This window comes from Drosophila albomicans, chromosome 3 (assembly GCF_009650485.2).
Source record: "Drosophila albomicans strain 15112-1751.03 chromosome 3, ASM965048v2, whole genome shotgun sequence".
NCBI classification, from domain to species: Eukaryota; Metazoa; Arthropoda; class Insecta; order Diptera; family Drosophilidae; genus Drosophila; species Drosophila albomicans.
The window spans coordinates 34,581,987-34,602,439 of NC_047629.2; the positions used below are offsets into that span (position 1 = coordinate 34,581,987).

A 20,453-nucleotide genomic window follows, 5' to 3' on the forward strand; every position below is an offset into this window, starting at 1 on the left:
GCTTATCACCAATCCCGCCCCCTGAATCTCCTCCTCTGGCGTGTGCTCATTATAAACGCTGGAAGTTTTGCGAGCTGCAATTTGGTTTTTGCTTCAAGAACTTGAAAGAACTTTAAAGTTTAAACGCCCCGAAATGCGTCACGAACGTGACCGGGTCGAAGTTTTCTTTAACCAAAATGTCGACATCTTTGTCTTTGGCCAAAAAGGCGAGCGTTCTCCAAACTGGGTCAGCAATGAGGATGTCAAGCATTAAAGAAGCAGAAAAAAAATAACGCAAACTAAAATGAAAAGAACTGCCAAGGAAAACATGCTACGCCAAGGAATTGTACTTCAACTCGACTTGCGAGTGAATTCCGAAAGGGAGTTGAGCGAGTATTTGCGAGTCAATTGAGTGAGCGTAAAAATGTCCCCGCTGAGCGAGAGTGAGAGCGAGAGCCGGAGCGAGAGAGCAGACGACATTGCAGCTGCTGGCGTGCAGTTCGACTCGCTGCGTTTACTTTTACCTTGCGCTCGCAGTGCGAGAGGCGAATTCAGTCAACAACGAGCCGCCCCAGCGAACGGACGCAGTGTGCGGAGCAGCGTTCAACGTGAAAGCAAAAAAGAGAGAAAAAAAAAAAACAACACTGAATAAGAGACGAATCGTCTTCGTAAACGTAATCGAAATTCGAGTTTCGATTTTATTTATAGACAAACGCTTTGTTTACGTGTCGTGACGCGTGTGCCAACTAAAACGAAACGCAAAGCAAATAGCTAAAAACAACTTGCGAGAAGAGATATACTAAACAACAAATTGTAACTGTGTTTCAAGTGAACCCAAAAAACGCAAAGACACAAACATGTCGTTGGGCAGCACAACGGATTACCCGCTGACTGTGGAGACTGTGGAGACAACAACAACGGTTGGAGAACTGTTTGCGGAATTCATTGCTGCACCGGCAAGCAGCATGAGTCCCGCCGCCATCGCGGAGCACATGCAACAGAATCAAATCACCTTCGAGATACCCACAGCGCACGATCTGCGCCACATTGATGCACTGCATTCGTTCAACGCTCTGCTGCAGCGCATTGGCAACTCAGCAGCTGCCTCTGCCTCTGCCTCGGCCAGCATTAGCACCGAACAACTCTCCAATTCAGTAGTGCTCGATCTGGCCGATCTGCGAGAGAGCAACAATGCGGATGGGGATAACAATTCGACGTGGGAGCAAATCTTTGGCGATGCCGATATGCATGCGATTGTCAACTATTTGTGGATTGGTGTTGTCACCTCGTTGGTGGTGTTATCACTGGTCTTCATACTCTTCAGCTGTTACTTCTATCGCAAGTTTCGTACATGGAAAAAGTGCAGTAAGTATTGAAACTTCCCTCGTCCTGTAATCAAAATGTTTGTCGCTTGTTTTTCGGGTTTTTCTGTGTGTGTTTGTTTGTTTCGACCTTATCAACGTCCATTTATCCAGCTGTTTTGGCTGCCAGGCTAAACAATATAAAATGCAGAGGGTGCTCCTCCAATCTCCAATGCTCCCCTCTTCACTCTGACTCCCCTCTATTCGCATTATGTGCCTTTATGGCCGACAGTCTCATAAATTTTGGCGCGCTTCGAAAATTGTTAGGGCGCTGTAATTTTAGATACACAACTTTATGATGCCACAAAATATATGTGTATGTGCCGCATATTTATAATATCAAATTGACCTACCACAGCAACCGACTCCCAACTCTGTCCTCCCACTTCGGCCCATTGCGGGTGCCAGATAATGTGGAGAGACTGACTTTGCAGAGAAAGGCGTGAAATTGTGTGTGTCGCGTTGAATGGACAGTGATAAAGCAGGAGATGCGTAATATACAATATAATATGTAAGGATAACATTTCGCAAATTTTACATTGCGAGCGTAGTCGAAGTTCTGATGCTCTGCTTAGAGTAGATTTCATTTAAATCTTCCTTATTTTCTATTGTGTTACTTCAGAAATATATTATTATATTTCTTATTTTCTAATATGATTCTGAAATTTGGTCTAATAATATAAATACTATAAAAAGTGTGTGTGCGCAATTTCATTTTATTATCTTCAAAAATAAGATTAGTTGGAAATTTAAATTTATCTTTAACTAAATTTAAAGAACAAGCTGATTGTTATTCTGCATTGTTTTCATGCACTTACTTTTATAGTCTGCCAAAAATTTGATTACTCTAGTAGAGTATCATAATGTTAGCAGTAATTTCGTCCGGATATTGCATGCCTTTTGTGAAGGCAACAAAAGCCAAAATTGAATACACTTTGTTATGTCTGCTATAAGCAATGGATATATGTGCAAATTCTAAGAAAAAGTGCCTGAAGCGTCAGTTGAATATGCTGGAAAAGTGAACCTGTTGCTTGTGCCCCCAAAAGACTGACAGTGTTGTAAATAAATGCCAAAAAGTAAATCATATGCTTAGGCACTTTACACATAATTAGAGGCACACACACACTCAACTCATGTGTATCCCCAAAGAGGTGGTAGAGGAGGGGTGGAAAGGGGCAAGAGCAGCAACAAGCTGTACAACCTGGCCCTAACTATGCAACTTACACAAGTCTCAACTCGAGTGTCAAACTTTTTGCAGACCAATTTAGCCAAATGATTTATTTAGGCCAAAACCAGAAAAAGCGAGAGACGCAGATAGCGAAAGAGAGAGCGAGAGCAAAAGAGTGTGTGCGAGATAGAGAGCATTACACAAGTTGTTAGAGGGGGAGGCCAAAGGCCGTGGCATTAAAGTATGGCCAACTCAACTGTCAAACTGTCAATTTCGTGCTAACGAGCCTTAAAAACTTTTGCTGCCCCTCGCCTCAAATGGCAGCGAGGAGTGTTTGTTCGGTGGGGCGACGAGGGCGGAGGGAGGAGGGAGCGGGGGAACCACTACGTAAAATATCAATTTGAGCTTTGAGCGATATGTGCGTGAGTGTGCGTGTGTGTGTGTGTGTGAGCGAGTGTTGCCAGCTTTTGGGGGCGCCTCTGCGTCTAATTAGTTTCGTTAGTGTCGTGTTGGGTTTAGTTTTTGCTTTTCTCTTCTCGCTTTTTTTCGGGTAATACACGTTAGACTGGCCTACATAGATAGGGGCTAAACACACACACACATACATATCCATATATATAGTTGTGTTAGGTGCATCGCTAGTGTGTGTGTGTGTGAGTGAGAGGCACACACGTGTGTCATTTATAATTAAGCAACTTTGGCTTAAGTTTGCTCGATTTTCATAGCACGCTTTTGTGCGCTTAATGCTCGCTACGTGTGCTGCAGCCCTGCCTCTCCTCCGTCCCTGGTCAGGTTCTTGTGCTTTGTTGACGCTAAGAGCAAGCGAGGCGGAGGCAGAGAAGAAAGCGAGTGTGTTTACCTTATAAATACTTAACGAGCGCCTGAGATGCCAACCTGGCGAGCTGCCTCTCACAGCCTCACAGTTTATTTATTAAGCAAGGATACACTAGCACTCACACACACTCGCACACAAATGAGGAGCAAGTTTCGGCTTGTTATCAATTAGAGCAGCGCACAACTGAATTTATTAACAGGACAACAGCCAGCGGGGGCAGTCAGGCACTTGTAAATTGAAGCAAAGTACCAGAAATAACACGAACGAACAGGAGCGAAACAGGAGCTGCCCCCAGCCACTGTTTATTATGTTGTATAGGTTGTGCATAATTTACTTGGCTGCCTGAAAAATGTAATTAAGCGTAGCACACTCTTCCTTCTCTCTCTACTCCTACTCCATCCACTTCCTTCCTCGAATTTCTTCAAGACACAAAAACTAGCTGCCAAAAACTTGACTCCAGCAGAAGGACACTGAAAGCTGCCTCAATTTATAATGGATTTTGTGGTCTCGCTCTGACTTTGTCCAACAAACTTGCTAAAAACATTCCTCGAGGTATCAGTTAGACACATTTTCTTTTCATGTTTTTTTTTTCTTTTGTTTTGTTGTTGCTTCAAATGTTTACCAATTAGAACGCTATTGTTTACCCAAATACTTTTAGCTGTTAAGTCTTGGCTTTGCAAATAGTTCTTGCTGACACTTCCAAAGTTCGAGTGAGCAAAATAAGTCGACGGATAATTCGGGATAAACTTAATTTGAGCATCACTCAACACTCGACTTTCATTGAAATCACCTGCCAAGCGATTAAATGTAATAAAATACCGTCCAACCTCAAAAAAAGCAGCGCCAACTGTTCGACGCATAAAAAAGAATAAAATGAACAAACATTTATGAAAAGCCCAAAAGAAAGGAAAACAAAAAAATGCGTGGATAAAAAATAAATAAAAGAGCGCAGCGAAGCGAACTCAATTGTTGGGCCCTTCAGCGTTCGTCAGCTCATTGCAATGAATTTAAATTGTTGCATACATTTCGGCGCTTGGGCAGTAAAAAAGCTGTAACAAAAGCCAAAAACAAATGGCGTGCTAATTTTTTCCCGTAGCCACTGCAAATGCTCCACTCTTCTCTTCGCCTCCTTTCGATTCGTTCCTTTCTGGACAACTTCCTTTTTTTTCGGCTGCGTTTTCGCATGCTGCAAGAGGAGAAGAGGCGTCCCAAATACTTGCATAAAATATGAAGCTGGCAGCATGTGTGTGCGGTGGTGTGTGTGTGTGCCACGCCCATTGCGGCCCCAGTTGGTCGTGTTTGCCGTCTGTCTATCAAAAAATGAAACAAAAGTCAAAATGGGTCTGTGAAAGTGCTCGTCCAGGAGGCAGCACCCGAAAAATATACGAGTTTGTGCTACAGTTATAACAATAAATCAACAAACGCTGCCAGCAGCACACCAGTGTACAGCACAGTGCCTGCTAACAGTATGACTACAAGTACTGTGCGACTGCTGTTGATGTTGCTGCTGCTGCTGCTCCTCTTGTTACACTTGCTGTTGTTGTTGTTGTTGTTGTTGTTATTTCTCTGTTTTAATATTGTAATGCGAAAATTTTTTGTTCAACAGGCTTACGACTACCACTGCCTGCCACGCCCCCTTCACACACACTCAAATGCAAAAAAAATGCCATCGCTTTAATGGAAAACCATTTGACCAAAATATTTACTCATGCGAACTTCTAGCACATACAAATAAAAAATTAAATTAAATTTAATTTAACGCAAAAAACAACAACGACGAAGTCCAAAAAAGAAAAACAAAAAGAAGCGCGGGGAAAAGCAACATTTTCGCTGACAATTAAAAAATTGTCGAGATTTTTGAAATTGCTGCATTCAATTGCATAAAGCGAGCACCCACATGAATGTGGCTTAAATCGCATTTAATAACTGCAACATTGTGCGGCCAGAACACGCAATAAATGCAACTCCAAGCCCTCACTTTATTATTCTTTGGATCAATCTATTTTCAATCATAATTGGAATGCCCCGTTGCCCAATTGTGGATAAAAGGGTTTACAATAAATGTTATTTTGGGGAAAAGCTGCAGTCGATGATAAATTGTAATGAATATTTATTCAGACAAGTTTCATGCTACTTTGTAGAATACTTTGGAAAATATTTGATGCCTCATGAAGTCTATGAAAATCTGTTTAATACCTCGTTTAACTGGCGAATAAAGCTTAAAAGCCATATAAACACTTTTAAGTTTCGGTCTTATGACATTTTTTGGTTTAACGGACAAAAGAAAAAGGTTGAATTCCATAAAAATTCAACATTACGCCGTTGCATACTTTCCGGCGTTTTTATGCCTTCTGCATTTCTGCATCTTCTTCAGTATTTATTCATTTTGCTTTTTATTATTCTTACTTTTATTTTTGTTGTATTTTTGTTCATGTGCCACGTGCGAACTTCCGGCATGTTATTGCCTACTCGTTGTAGTTGTAGTTGTAAATGTTCTTCGCATCTTGTTGTTGTCAGTCAGTCAGTCAGTGAGTCATTCAGTCATTCAGTTTCTTGTTGTTGTTGTTGTTGTTGTTGTGAATGGGAAACTTTGCCTGTCCGTCCACTCACACAGGCATTTCCGGTCAGCACAAAAGTTTCTTTTCCCCCCTCTTTGTCTCTCGCTTGCTTGCTGTCTCTTTCTTTGTGTTGTTTTTGCGTATTTTTTGTGTCTTTTCAATAAAAGATCCTGAGGTTCCTGTTCATGTCCTGGCATTCACAAAGTTCAAGCGTTTGCGCCTTTACGCTAAATTGAATTTAATGCCAAGCCCAACGTGCTGCTTCCTTTTTTCGTTTTTTCTTTCGTTCTTTCGTTTATTTCTATCCAACAAGTGTCCTTTGTGTGGGCTGTGGCAAGGGACGAGGACAGGACACATGGCACATAGCACATAGCACACAAACAATCTAATGAGACGTCTGTCAAAGTCAAAGCCAACAGAAACTAAACAACTTTCTATCTACCTTCTATTTATTTGCAGACAAGGACATACGGGCACAGATTCATGCGGCAAGCGATTCCTACTCCTCGCACGGCGCCAGTCATCACCTGATCAGCTGCGATGCCCGTCGATTGTTGCAGCAGCTGCCAGCAGCCAATGGAGCAGCAACTGGCTCGCAACTTGTGAGTCCAATTGCAGGCGCTGCCGCAGGTGGCGGCGTTGGAGTCGGTGGAGGCAACGAGGCGGCGTTCTATCAAATTGAATCGCCACCCTGCTACACAATTGCCACAGGTCTGCCCAGCTACGATGAGGCGTTGCATCATCAGCCGCGTCATTTTGCCTACGGCATGAAGTTTGTGTATCCCAGTCTGGCGGCAGTGCATCATCATCACCATCATCATCATAATCAGCTTCTGCAGCAACGTGCGTGCATTGCCAACTGGGAAAAGGACGCAGTGCAGCGGTGCAGCTCGAATAAGCTGCAAAAGTGCAAACTGTCAGCAGCAGCAGCAACAGCAGCAGACGATTCGTCGAGGCAGACGCAAATTCAAATGCAGACGGAGAGTGAGAGGCTGAGGCAAGCGGAGACTGAGGACAAAAGCTCGCCTGCTATTTGCATTAACATGCCCGATGAGATGGAGGAGGAGCAGCATCAGCATCAGCATCGAAATGTGGTGGCCAATGCTGCCGGCGGCAGCTGCTGACGATGATTGCGCCTCATTGGTTGTTGTTGTTGCCGCGTGATTGCCCATCAACTGAGCTGGCCAGGGCATCTAAAGGGGGAAACGGGAACGGGGAATTGCGGGGGAAGGGTATTGGGTATAGATTATGGGCCAGAGATCATGGTTACATGTTTAGTCACTTGTAAATATTGTAGTTTGCATCCTCTGGCTGATCCTATAAACTAGCTTCGATGACAGATGAAATGATTTCATGATTTTGTTTTAGAGATGCGGCACAAACTTTGCTGCCGGCGGCAGCTGCTGACGATGATTGCGCCTCATTGGTTGTTGTTGTTGCCGCGTGATTGCCCATCAACTGAGCTGGCCAGGGCATCTAAAGGGGGAAACGGGAACGGGGAATTGCGGGGGAAGGGTATTGGGTATAGATTATGGGCCAGAGATCATGGTTACATGTTTAGTCACTTGTAAATATTGTAGTTTGCATCCTCTGGCTGATCCTATAAACTAGCTTCGATGACAGATGAAATGATTTCATGATTTTGTTTTAGTTATTTGTTATATATCATGTATTATCCAAGACTGAGTATTATTTATTGTCTATGTATTAAGTAATTTAAACGAATTGCCTATCGTTTAAGCCTAAATGTTAATGAACAACAAAATATAAACGCTAAAAATATATTCAACAAAACGACTTACAATGAAAATCAAAGAACAACATTCATTTTGTTTTATTTTCATAGTTTCTTTAGTTTGGTTCTTAATTTTACGCTACAATTTTATTGGTTTTCTATTGGTAATTGCTAATTGGATTAGATATATTCGTTCTACATTTTTCTCAAAATTATTAATGGGACTTAAAGCGTACTTACTCATTTGTTAAATTTTATTTTCTTCTTTACTTATCCCCAAGACAAGTTAGCGTATTCGCCACAGACCTGTTTCTCCTTAATTGAAACACATTTAGTTAAAGGTATTTTTGATTTTGGTTTAATTTTGCACCTCTTGATCAAGCACTGTTAGTTCTTAAAGTGTTGCAGTTACTAAAACGACTTGAAAAGCAAAACAGCAAGTAGCGAAAATATTATGATGGATTCAAGATAAAAGAAAAATATCTACGATATCTATGTATAGGCCTTTAAAGGGAGAGAAACAAAAACTTCAATCGAAAATGCAAAAATCCAAGCTAAGCAAATTAACTAAAGCAAATAAACTAATAAATAAAGTCAACTATGGTAAAGAGAAATTGCAAGCAAAATAAAATATTTATGCAAAAATAGAAATGCATGGTATTTTGATTAACTCTGGGGAAATGGTGGACGTGCATTGGGAACGAGAATGAGATTGAGAATGCGAATGACAGCAGCTGGAATGGAACCAGGTTAAGTCAGAGCTCTCGTGCGAGCATAATAAATACTTAATTTCATGTCAAATTTGACACTTTTGTTGAGGTTTCTGCGCCTCGCCTCGACTCGTGTGTAATGCTGCAATTTGTATTCAAATGTACGATTTGTTGATGAGTCGACGAGGGACAGACCGACAGACAGACATAGAGACACGCGGACAGACGGACAGACAGACAGACGGATGGACAGAGTAACACGCCACATCAAGCATTCCATAACGCAGCGAAGCAAGAAACACCAAAACAGGGCCATAAATTATATTATCGTGCATCGTGTATCTGGTTCAGGTCACAGTCATGAGTGACTGCCAGTTAAACTGTGGACAGCGTCGGCAACAACCACATCGTCATCGACGGGGGCCAAGGGCTTGGGTAGGGCACAAGAAAGGAGTGGAGGGGGGTGTAAAGTGGGTGTAGAACCTGGCACTGACAGCAACAACAACATCAACACCATCACCAGCAGTGGCAGTGGCAGTTTCTGTTGCAAATGCAGTTGCAGCTCCATCTCTGCTAACTTTGTGTCGCGGTCGTGTTTAGCTGTAAATCACAACCAAAACATAAGCCAGAAAGCCGCGAGTAGCGTATAACCGACCTATATATACCCTGTAATATTTATTGTACAAAAAAAACAATTAAAAATCTACTTTTTGCATATTTATTTATTTATTTAGAGTTAGGTTCAAGTCTTTCATAACTGCTTGAAGGTGTCTAAATTTCACAATTAAAATAACATCTCAATGCACTCTATTATTTGCAATAAATTAATATTAATAATAGATATTAAAGGCAATGCAGAGATTACGACAGTATCATTGTTGTTCAATGTAGTTGTTGTTTTTCTACACAGCCACATTTTTTAGAGGGTAATGAGGGCATAAATTCAGCGACCATTGACACTGTTAACCTCAAAGATAACCGATGCGCAATGTTATATCTACATATCTGCTTGTCTTGGAGAATGCACAGTTTGTACGTGCATGAGGAGAATGGTTTTATGGGGCTTCGAACGTGTGCTCGCCGCAATTAGTCGAAGAAACAACAAAAAGTTCATTGAACAGGTTACTGTGTTTTCAATATTTCGGTTGAAAACAAGTAAGAAAGCTACAGTCGAGTGTACTCGACTGTGAGATACCCGCTACCCATTTTGAATAAAAGTAATATATTTTGCGGTATTATTCTCAAAATATACCAAATATACTGCAAAAAATACTAAAAATATACCAAATGGCATATGTGGTATATCGATATAGTACCGCATTCAAAATATACCATAGACGGCACAATATACCAGATTTTCAGCCAAAGCAACTCAGACCCCTAGTAAGTAGGCGTTTTTGCCCATACAAAAGTATTTCTTTGATTACAGCCACATTTCTGATCGCAACTAAATTTTCAGGGATCATAACTACTATAGTTATAACTGTATATACCAAAATTCGTAACTCTAGCTTTAAAATTACGCTTGTTATTCGATTTTTTTGATTTGCAGGGCGGAAGTGGGCGTGGCAAAAAATTTTGAAACAAACTTGATCTGCGTGCAAACATAACAAATGCTGTCGAAAAAAATTATAGCTCTATCTCTTATAGTCTCTGAGATCTAGGTGTTCATACGGACAGACGGACAGACGGACGGACGGACAGACGGACAGACGGACATGGCTATATCGTCTCGGCTGTTGACGCTGATCAAAAATATATATACTTTATAGGGTCGGAGATGCCTCCTTCTACCTGATACATACATTTCCTGCCGGCACAAAGTTATAATACCCTTCTACCCTATGGGTAGCGGGTATAATAACATATAATATATATATTGTTTTGAATACAGTTGATTTTATAATTTATTTTTATATTACATCGACAGTATTTATTACATCGTTAGAATTGCCCCATCTCACAGCAGTCAATTATTACTTAAGCTTAAAATGTGTCATAAATGTCATTAAGATATAAACCTTCTGTAGCTCTATCATTCGAATATAAATCTGTTACATCTCCAGTAAGATGATAATCTTTTTTTCGCAATAGTCACATCACTAAAATCTCCATCAAAACCACCTTTTTTTTATGTCAGAATCAAGATTTTTGCTCAGTTGTTGACAAAAGAATCAATATTAGATTACTTTACTACGGAGTAGAATCCTTAGAAGAGTACAACTGTTGGCAAATAATTTGATCTTTCTGTAGCTGTAACGTTTGTTGTTGCTGTGCTTGTGACTTTTGTGTTAGTATTTTCAGAAGTTGCAACAGTTGTTGACGAAGGAGTTGCTGTGGCATTGCTTGATAATTTACCAGAAGATACAATATTTGTTCACAATAAAACTTCAGTTAATTCCTCATAATAATGGTCACCAGAAGACAAGACGGTTTTAGAAGTAGACTCTTCTTTGGTTGTATCATCAGAAGATGTACTAGTAGTTGACCAGAGAATTGCTGTTGCAGTGCTTGAATCGCCACCAGAAGATGCAACATTTGTTAACAACGGAGTTGATGTTGCCACGGTTGTTGCAACAGTTGTTGTTGCTGTGCTTGTCACTTTTGTGCTAGTATCTTCAGAAGTTGCAACTGTTGTTGACGAAAAAGTTGCTGTGGCACTGCTTGAATCTCCATCAGAAGATGCTACGGTTGTTGATAACGAAGCTGATGTTGCAACTGTTGTTGTTGCTGTGCTCGTCATTTTTTTGGTAGTATCATCAGAGGATATAACAGTTGTTGACAACGAAGCTGATGTTGCAACTGTTGTTGCTGTGCTTGTCACTTTTGCGCTAGTACCTTCAGAAGTTGCATCTGTTGTCGACGAAACAGTTGCTGTGGCACTGCTTGAATATTCATCAGAAGATGTACCAGTAGTTAACGAAAGAGTTGTGGCAGTGCTTAAATGTTGATCAGAAGATGAACCAGTTGTTGACGAAAAAGTTGCTGTGACACTGCTTGAATCTTCATCGGAGGATGCAACAGTTGTTGACAATGAAGCTTCAGTAGATTCGTCGTAATAATAGTCATCAGAAGACGAGACGGTTTCAAAAGTAGAGTCTTCTTTGGTTGTATCAATAGAAGATGTCATGTTGACTCAGAAGATGTTGTTGCTGTTGCTACGGTTGTTGACAACGGAGATGATGTTGCAACTGTTGTTGTTGCGTTCGTCAGACTTTTTTGGTAGTATCATCAGAAGATCTAACAGTTGTTGACAAAGGAGTCTTGATGTTGCAACTGCAGTCGTTCAGTGCTTGTCAGTTTTGTGCTAGTATCTTCAGAAGTAGCAACTGTTGTTGACGAATAAGTTGTGGTGGCAGTGCTTGAATCTCCATCAGAAGATGCTACGGTTGTTGACAACGGAGATGATGTTGCAACTGTTGTTGTTGCTGTGCTCGTCACTTTTTTGGTAGTATCATCAGAGGATCTAACAGTTGTTGACAAAGGAGTTGATGTTGCAACTGCAGTCGTTGCAGTGCTTGTCAGTTTTGTGCTAGTATCTTCAGAAGTAGCAACTGTTGTTGACGAATAAGTTGTGGTGGAAGTGCTTGAATCTCCATCAGAAGATGCTACGGTTGTTGACAACGAAGCTGATGTTGCAACTGTTGTTGTTGCTTGGCTCGTCACTTTTTTGGTAGTATCATCAGAGGATCTAACAGTTGTTGACAAAGGAGTTGATGTTAAAACTGGAGTCGTTGCAGTACTGGTGACTTTCTCAGAAGATGCTACGGTTGTTGACAACGGAGCTGATGTTGCAACTGTTGTTGTTGCTGCGCTTGTCACTTTTGAGCTAGTATCTTCAGAAGTAGCAACTGTTGTCGACGAAAGAGTTGCTGTGGCACTGCTTAAATCTTGATCAGAAGATGTACTAGTTGTTGACGAAAGAGTTGCTGTGACACTGCTTGAATCTTCATCGGATGATGCAACAGTTGTTGACAATGAAGCTTCAGTAGATTCGTCGTAATAATAGTCATCAGAAGACGAGACGGTTTCAAAAGTAGAGTCTTCTTTGGTTGTATCAACAGAAGATGTACCAGTTGTTGACGAAAAAGTTGAGATCTTCATGAAGAAGATGCAACAGTTGTTGACAACTTCAGAAGATTGCTTGTGACAATACGGTTGTTGACAACGAAGCTGATGTTGCAACTGTTGTTGTTGCTGTGCTCGTCACTTTTTTGGTAGTATCATCAGAGGATCTTACAGTTGTTGACAAAGGAGTTGATGTTAAAACTGTAGTCGTTGCAGTGCTTGTCAGTTTTGTGCTAGTATCTTCAGAAGTTGCAATAGCTGTTGGCGAGAAAGTGGCAGTGCTTGAATCTCCTTCAGAAGATGATACGGTTGTTGACAACGGAGCTGATGTTGCAACTGTTGTTGTTGCTGTGCTCGTCACTTTTTTGGTAGTATCATCAGAGGATCTAACAGTTGTTGACAAAGGAGTTGATGTTAAAACTGTAGTCGTTTATCATTAGAAGAGTACTGGTGAGTTGTTCTCAGAAGATGCTAGTTGTTGACAAGGAGCTGATGTTGCAATTGTTGTTGTTGGTGCGCTTGTAACTTTTGAGCTAGTATCTCAGAGTTGTAGCAATAGGTGTTGAGACAAAAAGTTGTGGTGGTAGTGCTTGAATCAGTTCCATCGAAAAGATGCTACGCATTGTTGTTGATCAACGAAGCTGTTGTTGACAACTGTTCAGTAGATGCTCGTGCTCGTCACTTTTTCAGGTAGTATCATCAGAGGATTAGAAAGAACAGTTGTTGACAAAGGAGTTGATGTTGCAACTGTAGTCGTTGCAGTGCTTGTCAGTTTTGTGCTAGTATCTTCAGAAGTTGCAATAGCTGTTGGCGAGAAAGTGTTGCGAAAGAGTTGTTGCATCTGAATCTTCAGAAGATGCTACGGTTGTTGACAACGGAGATGATGTTGCAACTGTTGTTGTTGCTGTGCTCGTCACTTTTTTGGTAGTATCATCAGAGGATCTAACAGTTGTTGACAAAGGAGTTGATGTTAAAACTGTAGTCGTTGCAGTACTGGTGACTTTCTCAGAAGATGCTACGGTTGTTGACAACGGAGCTGATGTTGCAATTGTTGTTGTTGGTGCGCTTGTAACTTTTGAGCTAGTATCTTCAGAAGTAGCAACTGGTGTTGACGAAGAAAAAAGTGTGGTGGTAGTGCTTGAATCTCCATCAGAAGATGCTACGGTTGTTGACAACGGAGCTGATGTTGCAACTGTTGTTGTTGCTGTGCACGTCATTTTTTTGGTAGTATCATCAGAGGATCTAATAGTTGTTGACAAAGGAGTTGATGTTCAAAACTGTAGTCGTTGCAGTACTGGTGATTGGTTTCTCAGAAGATGCTACGGTTGTTGACAACGGAGCTGACGTTGCACTGCAGTTGTTGTTGCTGTTGCAGAAGTAGACTCTTCTTTGTAGTATCATCAGAGATCTAACAGTTGTTGACGAAAGAGTTGTGATGTTGCAACTGCAGTGCGTGAAACTGTTTGATTTTCAGTCAGAAGATGCTACGGTTGTTGACAACGGAGCTCTCAGTAGACTCTTGTTGTTGCTGCATTAGAAGTGTACCAGTTGTTGAAAAGAGTTGTAGTAGTCATCAGAAGACAACGGTTTCAGAAGTAGAGTTCTTGAACTGTTAAATGTCATCAGAAGATGTACCAGTTGTTGACGAAAGACTTTGTGGTTGCTTAGAATCTTCATCAGAAGATGCAACTGTTGTTGACAATGAAGCTTCAGTAGATTCGTCGTAATAATAGTCATCAGAAGACAAGACGGTTTCAGAAGTAGACTCTTCTTTGGTTGTATCATTAGAAGATGTACCAGTTGTTGACGAAAGAGTTGTGGCATTGCTTGAATCTTCATCGGAGATGATGATGTACACTGTTGTTGACAATGAAGCTTCAGTAGATTCGTCGTATCATAAGAGTCATCAGTTGACGAAAGACGGTTTCAAAGTAGACTCTTCTTTGGTGTGTATCATTCAGAAGATGTACCAGCTACCAGTTTGTTGACGAAAGAGTTGTGGCATTGCTTGAATCTTCATCAGAAGATGTTACAGTTGTTGACAATGAAGCTTCAGTAGATGTCGTCGCAAATAGTCATCGGAAGACAAAGAGTGCTCAGAAGTAGACTCTTCTTTGGTTGTATCATTAGAGAAGATGTACCAGTTGTTGACGAAAGAGTTGTGCATTGCTTGAATCTTCATCGGATGATGCAACAGTTGTTGACAATGAAGCTTCAGTAGATTCGTCGTAATAATAGTCATCAGAAGACGAGACGGTTTCAAAAGTAGACTCTTCTTTGGTTGTATCATTAGAAGATGTACCAGTTGTTGACGAAAGAGTTGTGGCATTGCTTGAATCTTCATCAGAAGATGTACCTGTTGTTGACAATGAAGCTTGATGATTCGTTCGTAATAAAGTCATCAGTTGTTGACGGTTTCAGTTTTGTTGACGAAAAGAGTTGTAGTGAATTCATCAGAAGATGTAACAGTTGTTGACAAAGAAGTTGATGTTAAAACTGTCAGTCGTTGACAGTTCAGAAGCAGTTAGTTAGACTCAGTTGATCAGGTTGTATCATTAGAGATGTACCAGTTGTTGACGAAAAGAGTGTGGCATTGCTTGTCTTCATCGAGAAGATGTACCAGTTGTTGACAATGAAGCTTCAGTAGATGTTCGTCGTAATAACGAGTCATCAGAAGACAAGAGACGGTTCAGAAGAGCTAGACTCTTCTTTGGTTGTATCATCAGAGAAGATTTACCAGTTGTTGACGAAAGAGTTGCTGTGGCACTGCTTGAATCTTCATCAGAAGATGCAACAGTTGTTGACAATGAAGCTTCAGTAGATTCGTCGTAATAATAGTCATCGGAAGACAAGACGGTTTCAGAAGTAGACTCTTCTTTGGTTGTATCATTAGAAGATGTACCAGTTGTTGACGAAAGCGTTGTGTGGAACAAGTGCTTGAATCTTCATCAGAAGATGTACCAGTTGTTGACAATGAAGCTTCAGTAGATTCGTCGTAATAATAGTCATCGGAAGACAAGACGGTTTCAGAAGTAGACTCTTCTTTGGTTGTATCATTAGAAGATGTACCAGTTGTTGACGAAAGAGTTGTGGCATTGCTTACTTGACTGTCAGTTGTTGATGTGCTTCAGTAGTGTTGACAATGAAGCTTCAGTAGATTCGTCGTAATAATAGTTCATCAGTTGAAGAAAGAGAGTTTCAGAAGTAGACTCTTCTTTGGTTGTATCATTAGAAGATGTAGAAGTTGTTGTTGCAACGAAACCAGTTGTGAAAGAGTTGTGCATTGCTTGAATCTTCATCAGAAGATGTAACAGTTGTTGACAATGAGTTGATTGCTTCAGTAGATTCGTCGTAATAGTCATCAGAAGAAGAGACGGTTTCAGAAGTAGACTCTTCTTTGGTTGTATCATTAGAAGATGTACCAGTTGTTGACGAAAGAGTTGTGGCATTGCTTGAAACTTCATCAGAAGATGTACCAGTTGTTGACAATGAAGCTTCAGTAGATTCGTCGTAATAATAGTCATCGGAAGACAAGACGGTTTCAGAAGTAGACTCTTCTTTGGTTGTATCATTAGAAGATGTACCAGTTGTTGACGAAAAGTTGTGCATTACTTGTTCATGTATGTTGTTGAACTGTCAGTCGTGGCAGTGCTTGTGACTTCATCAGAAGATGCTACATTAGGTTGTTGACAACGGAGCTGTGTTGCTTCACAGAAGATGTACCAGTTGTTGACAATGAAGCTTCAGTAGATTCGTCGTAATAATAGTCATCGGAAGACAAGACGGTTTCAGAAGTAGACTCTTCTTTGGTTGTATCATTAGAAGATGTACCAGTTGTTGACGAAAGAGTTGTGGCATTGCTTGAATCTTCATCAGAAGATGTACCAGTTGTTGACAATGAAGCTTCAGTAGATTCGTCGTAATAATAGTCATCAGAAGACAAGACGGTTTCAGAAGTAGACTCTTCTTTGGTTGTATCATTAGAAGATGTACCAGTTGTTGACGAAAGAGTTGTGTGGCATTGCTTGAATCTTCATCGGAGAAGATGTACCAGTTGTTGACAATGAAGCTTCAGTAGATTCGTCGTTGTAATAGTCATCGGAAGACAAGACAAGAAGTAGGTTTCAGAGAAGTAGACTCTTCTTTGGTGTTGATCATTAGAAGATGTACCAGTTGTTGTGAAAGAGTTGTGCATTGCTTGAATCTTCATCAGAAGATGTACCAGTTGTTGACAATGAAGCTTCTGATTGTCGTAATAATAGTAGTTGTTCGGAAGACAAGACGGTTTCAGAAGTAGACTCTTCTTTGGTTGTATCATTAGAAGATGTACCAGTTGTTGAGTGGTTGTTGAATCTTCAAAAGAGTTGTTGTGCTTCAGTAGATTCGTTGAAATAATAGTCATCGGATGACAAGACGGTTTCAGAAGTAGACTCTTCTTTGTTGTATCATTAGAATGTACCAGTTGTAGACAGATGTTGTGGCATTGCTTGAATCTTCATGTGTTGTTGACAATGAGGCTTCAGTAGATTGTCGTCGTAGTAATAATAGTCATCAGAAGACGGTTTCAGAAGTAGACTCTTCTTTGGTTGTATCATTAGAAGATGTACCAGTTGTTAACGAAAGAGTTGTGGCATTGCTTGAATATTCATCAGAAGATGTACCAGTTGTTGGCGAAAGAGTTGTAACAGTGCTAGAATCTTCATCAGAAGATGCAACAGTGGATGATAATGAAGCTTCAGTAGATTCGTCGTAATAATAGTCGTCGGAAGACAAGACGGTTTCAGAAGTAGACTCTTCTTTGGTTGTATCATTAGAAGATGTACCAGTTGTTGACGAAAGAGTTGTGGCATTGCTTGAATATTCATCAGAAGATGTAAGTGTTGTTGACAATGAGGCTTCAGTTGATTCGTCGTAGTAATAGTCATCAGAAGACAAGACGGTTTCAGAAGTAGACTCTTCTTTGGTTGTATCATTAGAAGATGTACCAGTTGTTGACGAAAGAGTTGTGGCATTACTTGAATCTTTATCAGAAGATGTACCAGTTGTTGACAATGAAACTTCAGTAGATTCGTCGTAATAATAGTCGTCGGATGACAAGACGGTTTCTGAAGTAGACATTCCTTTAGTTGTATCATTAGAAGACGTACCAGTTGTCGATGAAAAAGTTGTTGCAGTGCTTGAATATTCATCAGAAGACGTGCCAGTTGTTGACAATGGAGCATCAGTAGATTCGTCGTAATAATAGTCATCGGAAGACAAGACGGTTTGAGAAGTGGACTCTTCTTCGGTTGTATCATCAGAAGATGTACCAGATGTTGACAATAGAGTTGTGGCAGTGCTAGAAGCTTCATCAGTGGATGCAACGGTTGTTGACAATGAAGCTTCAGTAGATTCGTCGTAGTAATAGTCATCAGAAGACAAGACCGTTTCAGAAGTAGACTCTTCTTTGGTTGTATCATCAGAAGATGTACCAGATATTGACGAAAGAGTTGTGGCAGTGCTAGAAGCTTCATCAGTAGATGCAACGGTTGTTGACAATGAAGCTTCAGTAGATTCATCGTAATAATAGTCGTCGGAAGACAAGACGGTTTCAGAAGTAGACTCTTCTTTGGTTGTATCATTGGAAGACGTACCAGTTGTTGACGAAAGAGTTGTGGCAATGCTTGAATCTTCATCAGTAGATGCAACAGTTGTTGACAATGAAGCTTCAGTAGATTCGTCGTAGTAATAGTCATCAGAAGATAAGACGGTTTCAGAAGATAAGACGGTTTCAGAAGTAGACTCTTCTTTGGTTGTATCATTAGAAGATGTACCAGTTGTTGACGAAAGAGTTGCTGAGACACTGCTTGAATATTTATCCGAAGATGCAACAGTATCTTCAGAAGATTCAACAGTTATTGGCAATGGAATTGTTGTGGCTTTGCTTGTAACTTTTTCAGAAGACAAAGGAGTTGATGTTGCAACTGTTGTTGTTGCTGTGCTTGTAACTCTTTTAGTAGTATCTTCAGAAGATGCAACAATTGTTGACAAAGGAGTTGTCGTTGCAGTAGTGGTGAATTTTTCGGAAGATGCTACGGTTGTTGGCAAAGGAGTTGTTATTGCTGTGCTTGTCACTTTTGTGCTAGTATCTTTAGAAGATGCATGAGTTGATGAGGAAAGAGTTGCTGTGGCAGTGCTTGCATCTTCATCAGAAGGTGTGCTAAATGTTGATGAAAGAGTTGCTGTGGCACTGCTTGAAGCTTTATCAGAAGATGCGACTGTTGTTGACAACAAAGGTGATGTTGCCATTGATATTGTTGCTATGCTTGTGACTCTTTTGGTCGTATCATCAGAGGATGTAACAGTTGTAGACGAAGGAGTTGATGTTGCAACTGTTGTTGTTGCTGTGCTTGTTACTTTTTTAGTAGTATCTTTAGAAGATGCATCAATTGTTGACAAAGGAGTTGTCGTTGCAGTGGTGGTGACTTTCTCAGAAGATGCTACGGTTGTTGACAACGGAGTGGTTATTGCTGTGCTTGTCACTTTTGTGCTACTATCTTCATACGATGCAAGAGTTGTTGACAAAAAAGCTGATGTTGCAACTGTTGTTTTTGCTGTGCTTGTAACTCTTTTAGTAGTATCTTTAGAAGATGCAACAGTTGTTGACGAAGGAGTTGATGTTGCAACTGTTGTTGTTGCTGTGCTTGTAACTCTTTTAGTAGTATCTTTAGAAGATGCAACAGTTGTTGACGAAGCAGTTGTTCTTGCAGAGCTAGTGATTTTCCCAGAAGATGCAACGGTTGTTGACAAAGCAGTTGTTCTTGCAGTGCTAGTGATTTTTCCAGAAGATGCAACGGTTGTTGGCGAGGGACTTGTTGTTGCTGTGCTTGACAAGGGATGTGGTTTTGCAGTGTCGACGAAAGTCATATCTGAATCAGATTCTGGGTTGTCCTCATCTGGCGTTGAAGTTATCTCTGTCGTGGTTCTTATGAGTTTCCCGGGTGTTAAGGGTTTATTGTGGAATTGCCAGTAGAATGTTAGCCAGTAAATGATAAGAAAGTCATGAAAGAGTATTAAGGATGCCAGCAAGGAGTCACTCAGTCTCATCTCTGCAAATCGGCATCCTTTGATAGTTTGTGCATGATACATGACAAACTATCAAATACAAAATCTTAATCCGAAAGACTTAAAAATCTATTGTAATATTACTTACCATGAGAATCATATAGGAAATTAATAATTCAAAGGCGAGAAAGCTTAGTGATCCGTTCGAAATGAAAGAGCCAGACTTTTTCTCTACTAACAGAAAACGAAGAAGAATAAAGATTGCGGCCAATATGCTAATAAAGGCGCCAATGAAAAGATTTGCCACATTTTGGGTTAAATCAATCTGCGAAATTAAAATGGGTTATTAGGAAAGTGTAATTTAAAAGAAAACTAACCCGTCTTGGAAGTATAGAGCTAATGAATATAAAAATAAACAATACAACGACACAAATTCCAAAAAAGAATATGAGATCAGGCCAATAAACTCGTGCAACCAATGCGAATAGCGATATTATTTGCAGCTCAACCTAAAAATATATTATGCTAGAATTATGGTATGAGGATAAATAATTAAGTCCAACTCACAATTAATATACTGATTATAAATCTCAGGCCATCGATTAAGCGTAGCTTCTCAACGAATACGTAGATGAAAAAGAGAATAAGCGCTATAAGAAATGTAACGAAGCATACTTCATAATGGTCATAAAATATTTTTCTTATGGGGTCACTGCGAGCAGATATTTTTCGATCTTTATAGATATACATAAATAAATATTATATTGTGACATACGGAACTTACACAAGGCAGACAACACACCATTGTATTATACCCAATATGAGCCATAGACATAAAAATAAATAAGACTTGCAAATAAACTTGCGACGGGCTTTCTTATTGATGAGATAGTTCCGGTAGCTGGCTCTCATGGCAGCCGGAGCTCCGGAGCACCAATGATCGTTTTACTGACATTTACGGCGGACAACAAAAACAACAACACAGCTTACAAGAA

At 40.4% G+C, this 20,453-nt stretch overlaps 3 protein-coding genes across 3 annotated transcripts; 1 reads left to right on the forward strand and 2 right to left on the reverse strand.

Annotated features, from left to right (window-relative positions):
- The first annotated feature begins 533 nt into the window (after positions 1-533).
- On the forward strand, positions 534-8,252 carry LOC117568660 (protein commissureless 1). The gene is made up of 2 exons (XM_052004551.1): positions 534-1,344; positions 6,361-8,252. The coding sequence occupies exons 1-2, from the start codon at positions 837-839 to the stop codon at positions 7,023-7,025; spliced, it is 1,173 nt and encodes a 390-aa protein (XP_051860511.1). The 5' UTR covers positions 534-836; the 3' UTR covers positions 7,026-8,252.
- Positions 8,253-14,443: 6,191 nt separating this feature from the next.
- LOC117566463 (uncharacterized) lies at positions 14,444-16,424 on the reverse strand. Its single transcript, XM_052003565.1, has 2 exons — positions 16,138-16,424; positions 14,444-14,770 (listed from the first exon to the last, which is right to left on the reverse strand). The coding sequence occupies exons 1-2, from the start codon at positions 16,393-16,395 to the stop codon at positions 14,444-14,446; spliced, it is 585 nt and encodes a 194-aa protein (XP_051859525.1). The 5' UTR covers positions 16,396-16,424.
- Positions 16,425-16,965: 541 nt separating this feature from the next.
- Positions 16,966-20,415, reverse strand: LOC117566462 (serine-rich adhesin for platelets-like). The gene is made up of 5 exons (XM_034245993.2): positions 20,243-20,415; positions 20,026-20,170; positions 19,836-19,967; positions 19,607-19,783; positions 16,966-19,548 (listed from the first exon to the last, which is right to left on the reverse strand). Exons 1-5 carry the CDS (start codon positions 20,368-20,370, stop codon positions 16,966-16,968), a joined length of 3,165 nt encoding a protein of 1,054 aa, XP_034101884.2. The 5' UTR covers positions 20,371-20,415.
- Positions 20,416-20,453: the final 38 nt, after the last annotated feature.

What these genes read in the sequence shown, in the direction of transcription:
- LOC117568660 (XM_052004551.1), top strand. Translation starts at nt 837, where the DNA reads ATGTCGTTGGGCAGCACAACGGATTACCCGCTGACTGTGGAGACTGTG. An exon ending in TCGTACATGGAAAAAGTGCA is followed by an intron (nt 1,345 to 6,360) that starts GTAAGTATTGAA and finishes ATTTATTTGCAG; the next exon opens with ACAAGGACATACGGGCACAG.
- LOC117566463 (XM_052003565.1), bottom strand. Translation starts at nt 16,395, where the DNA reads ATGATACAACCAAAGAAGAGTCTACTTCTGAAACCGTCTTGTCTTCTG. An exon ending in AGCTTCATTGTCAACAACTG is followed by an intron (nt 14,771 to 16,137) that starts GTACATCTTCTG and finishes TGTCAACAACAG; the next exon opens with GTACATCTTCTGATGAAGAT.
- LOC117566462 (XM_034245993.2), bottom strand. Translation starts at nt 20,370, where the DNA reads ATGAGAGCCAGCTACCGGAACTATCTCATCAATAAGAAAGCCCGTCGC. An exon ending in TTATAATCAGTATATTAATT is followed by an intron (nt 19,968 to 20,025) that starts GTGAGTTGGACT and finishes ATATATTTTTAG; the next exon opens with GTTGAGCTGCAAATAATATC. An exon ending in GCTCTATACTTCCAAGACGG is followed by an intron (nt 19,784 to 19,835) that starts GTTAGTTTTCTT and finishes TTAATTTCGCAG; the next exon opens with ATTGATTTAACCCAAAATGT.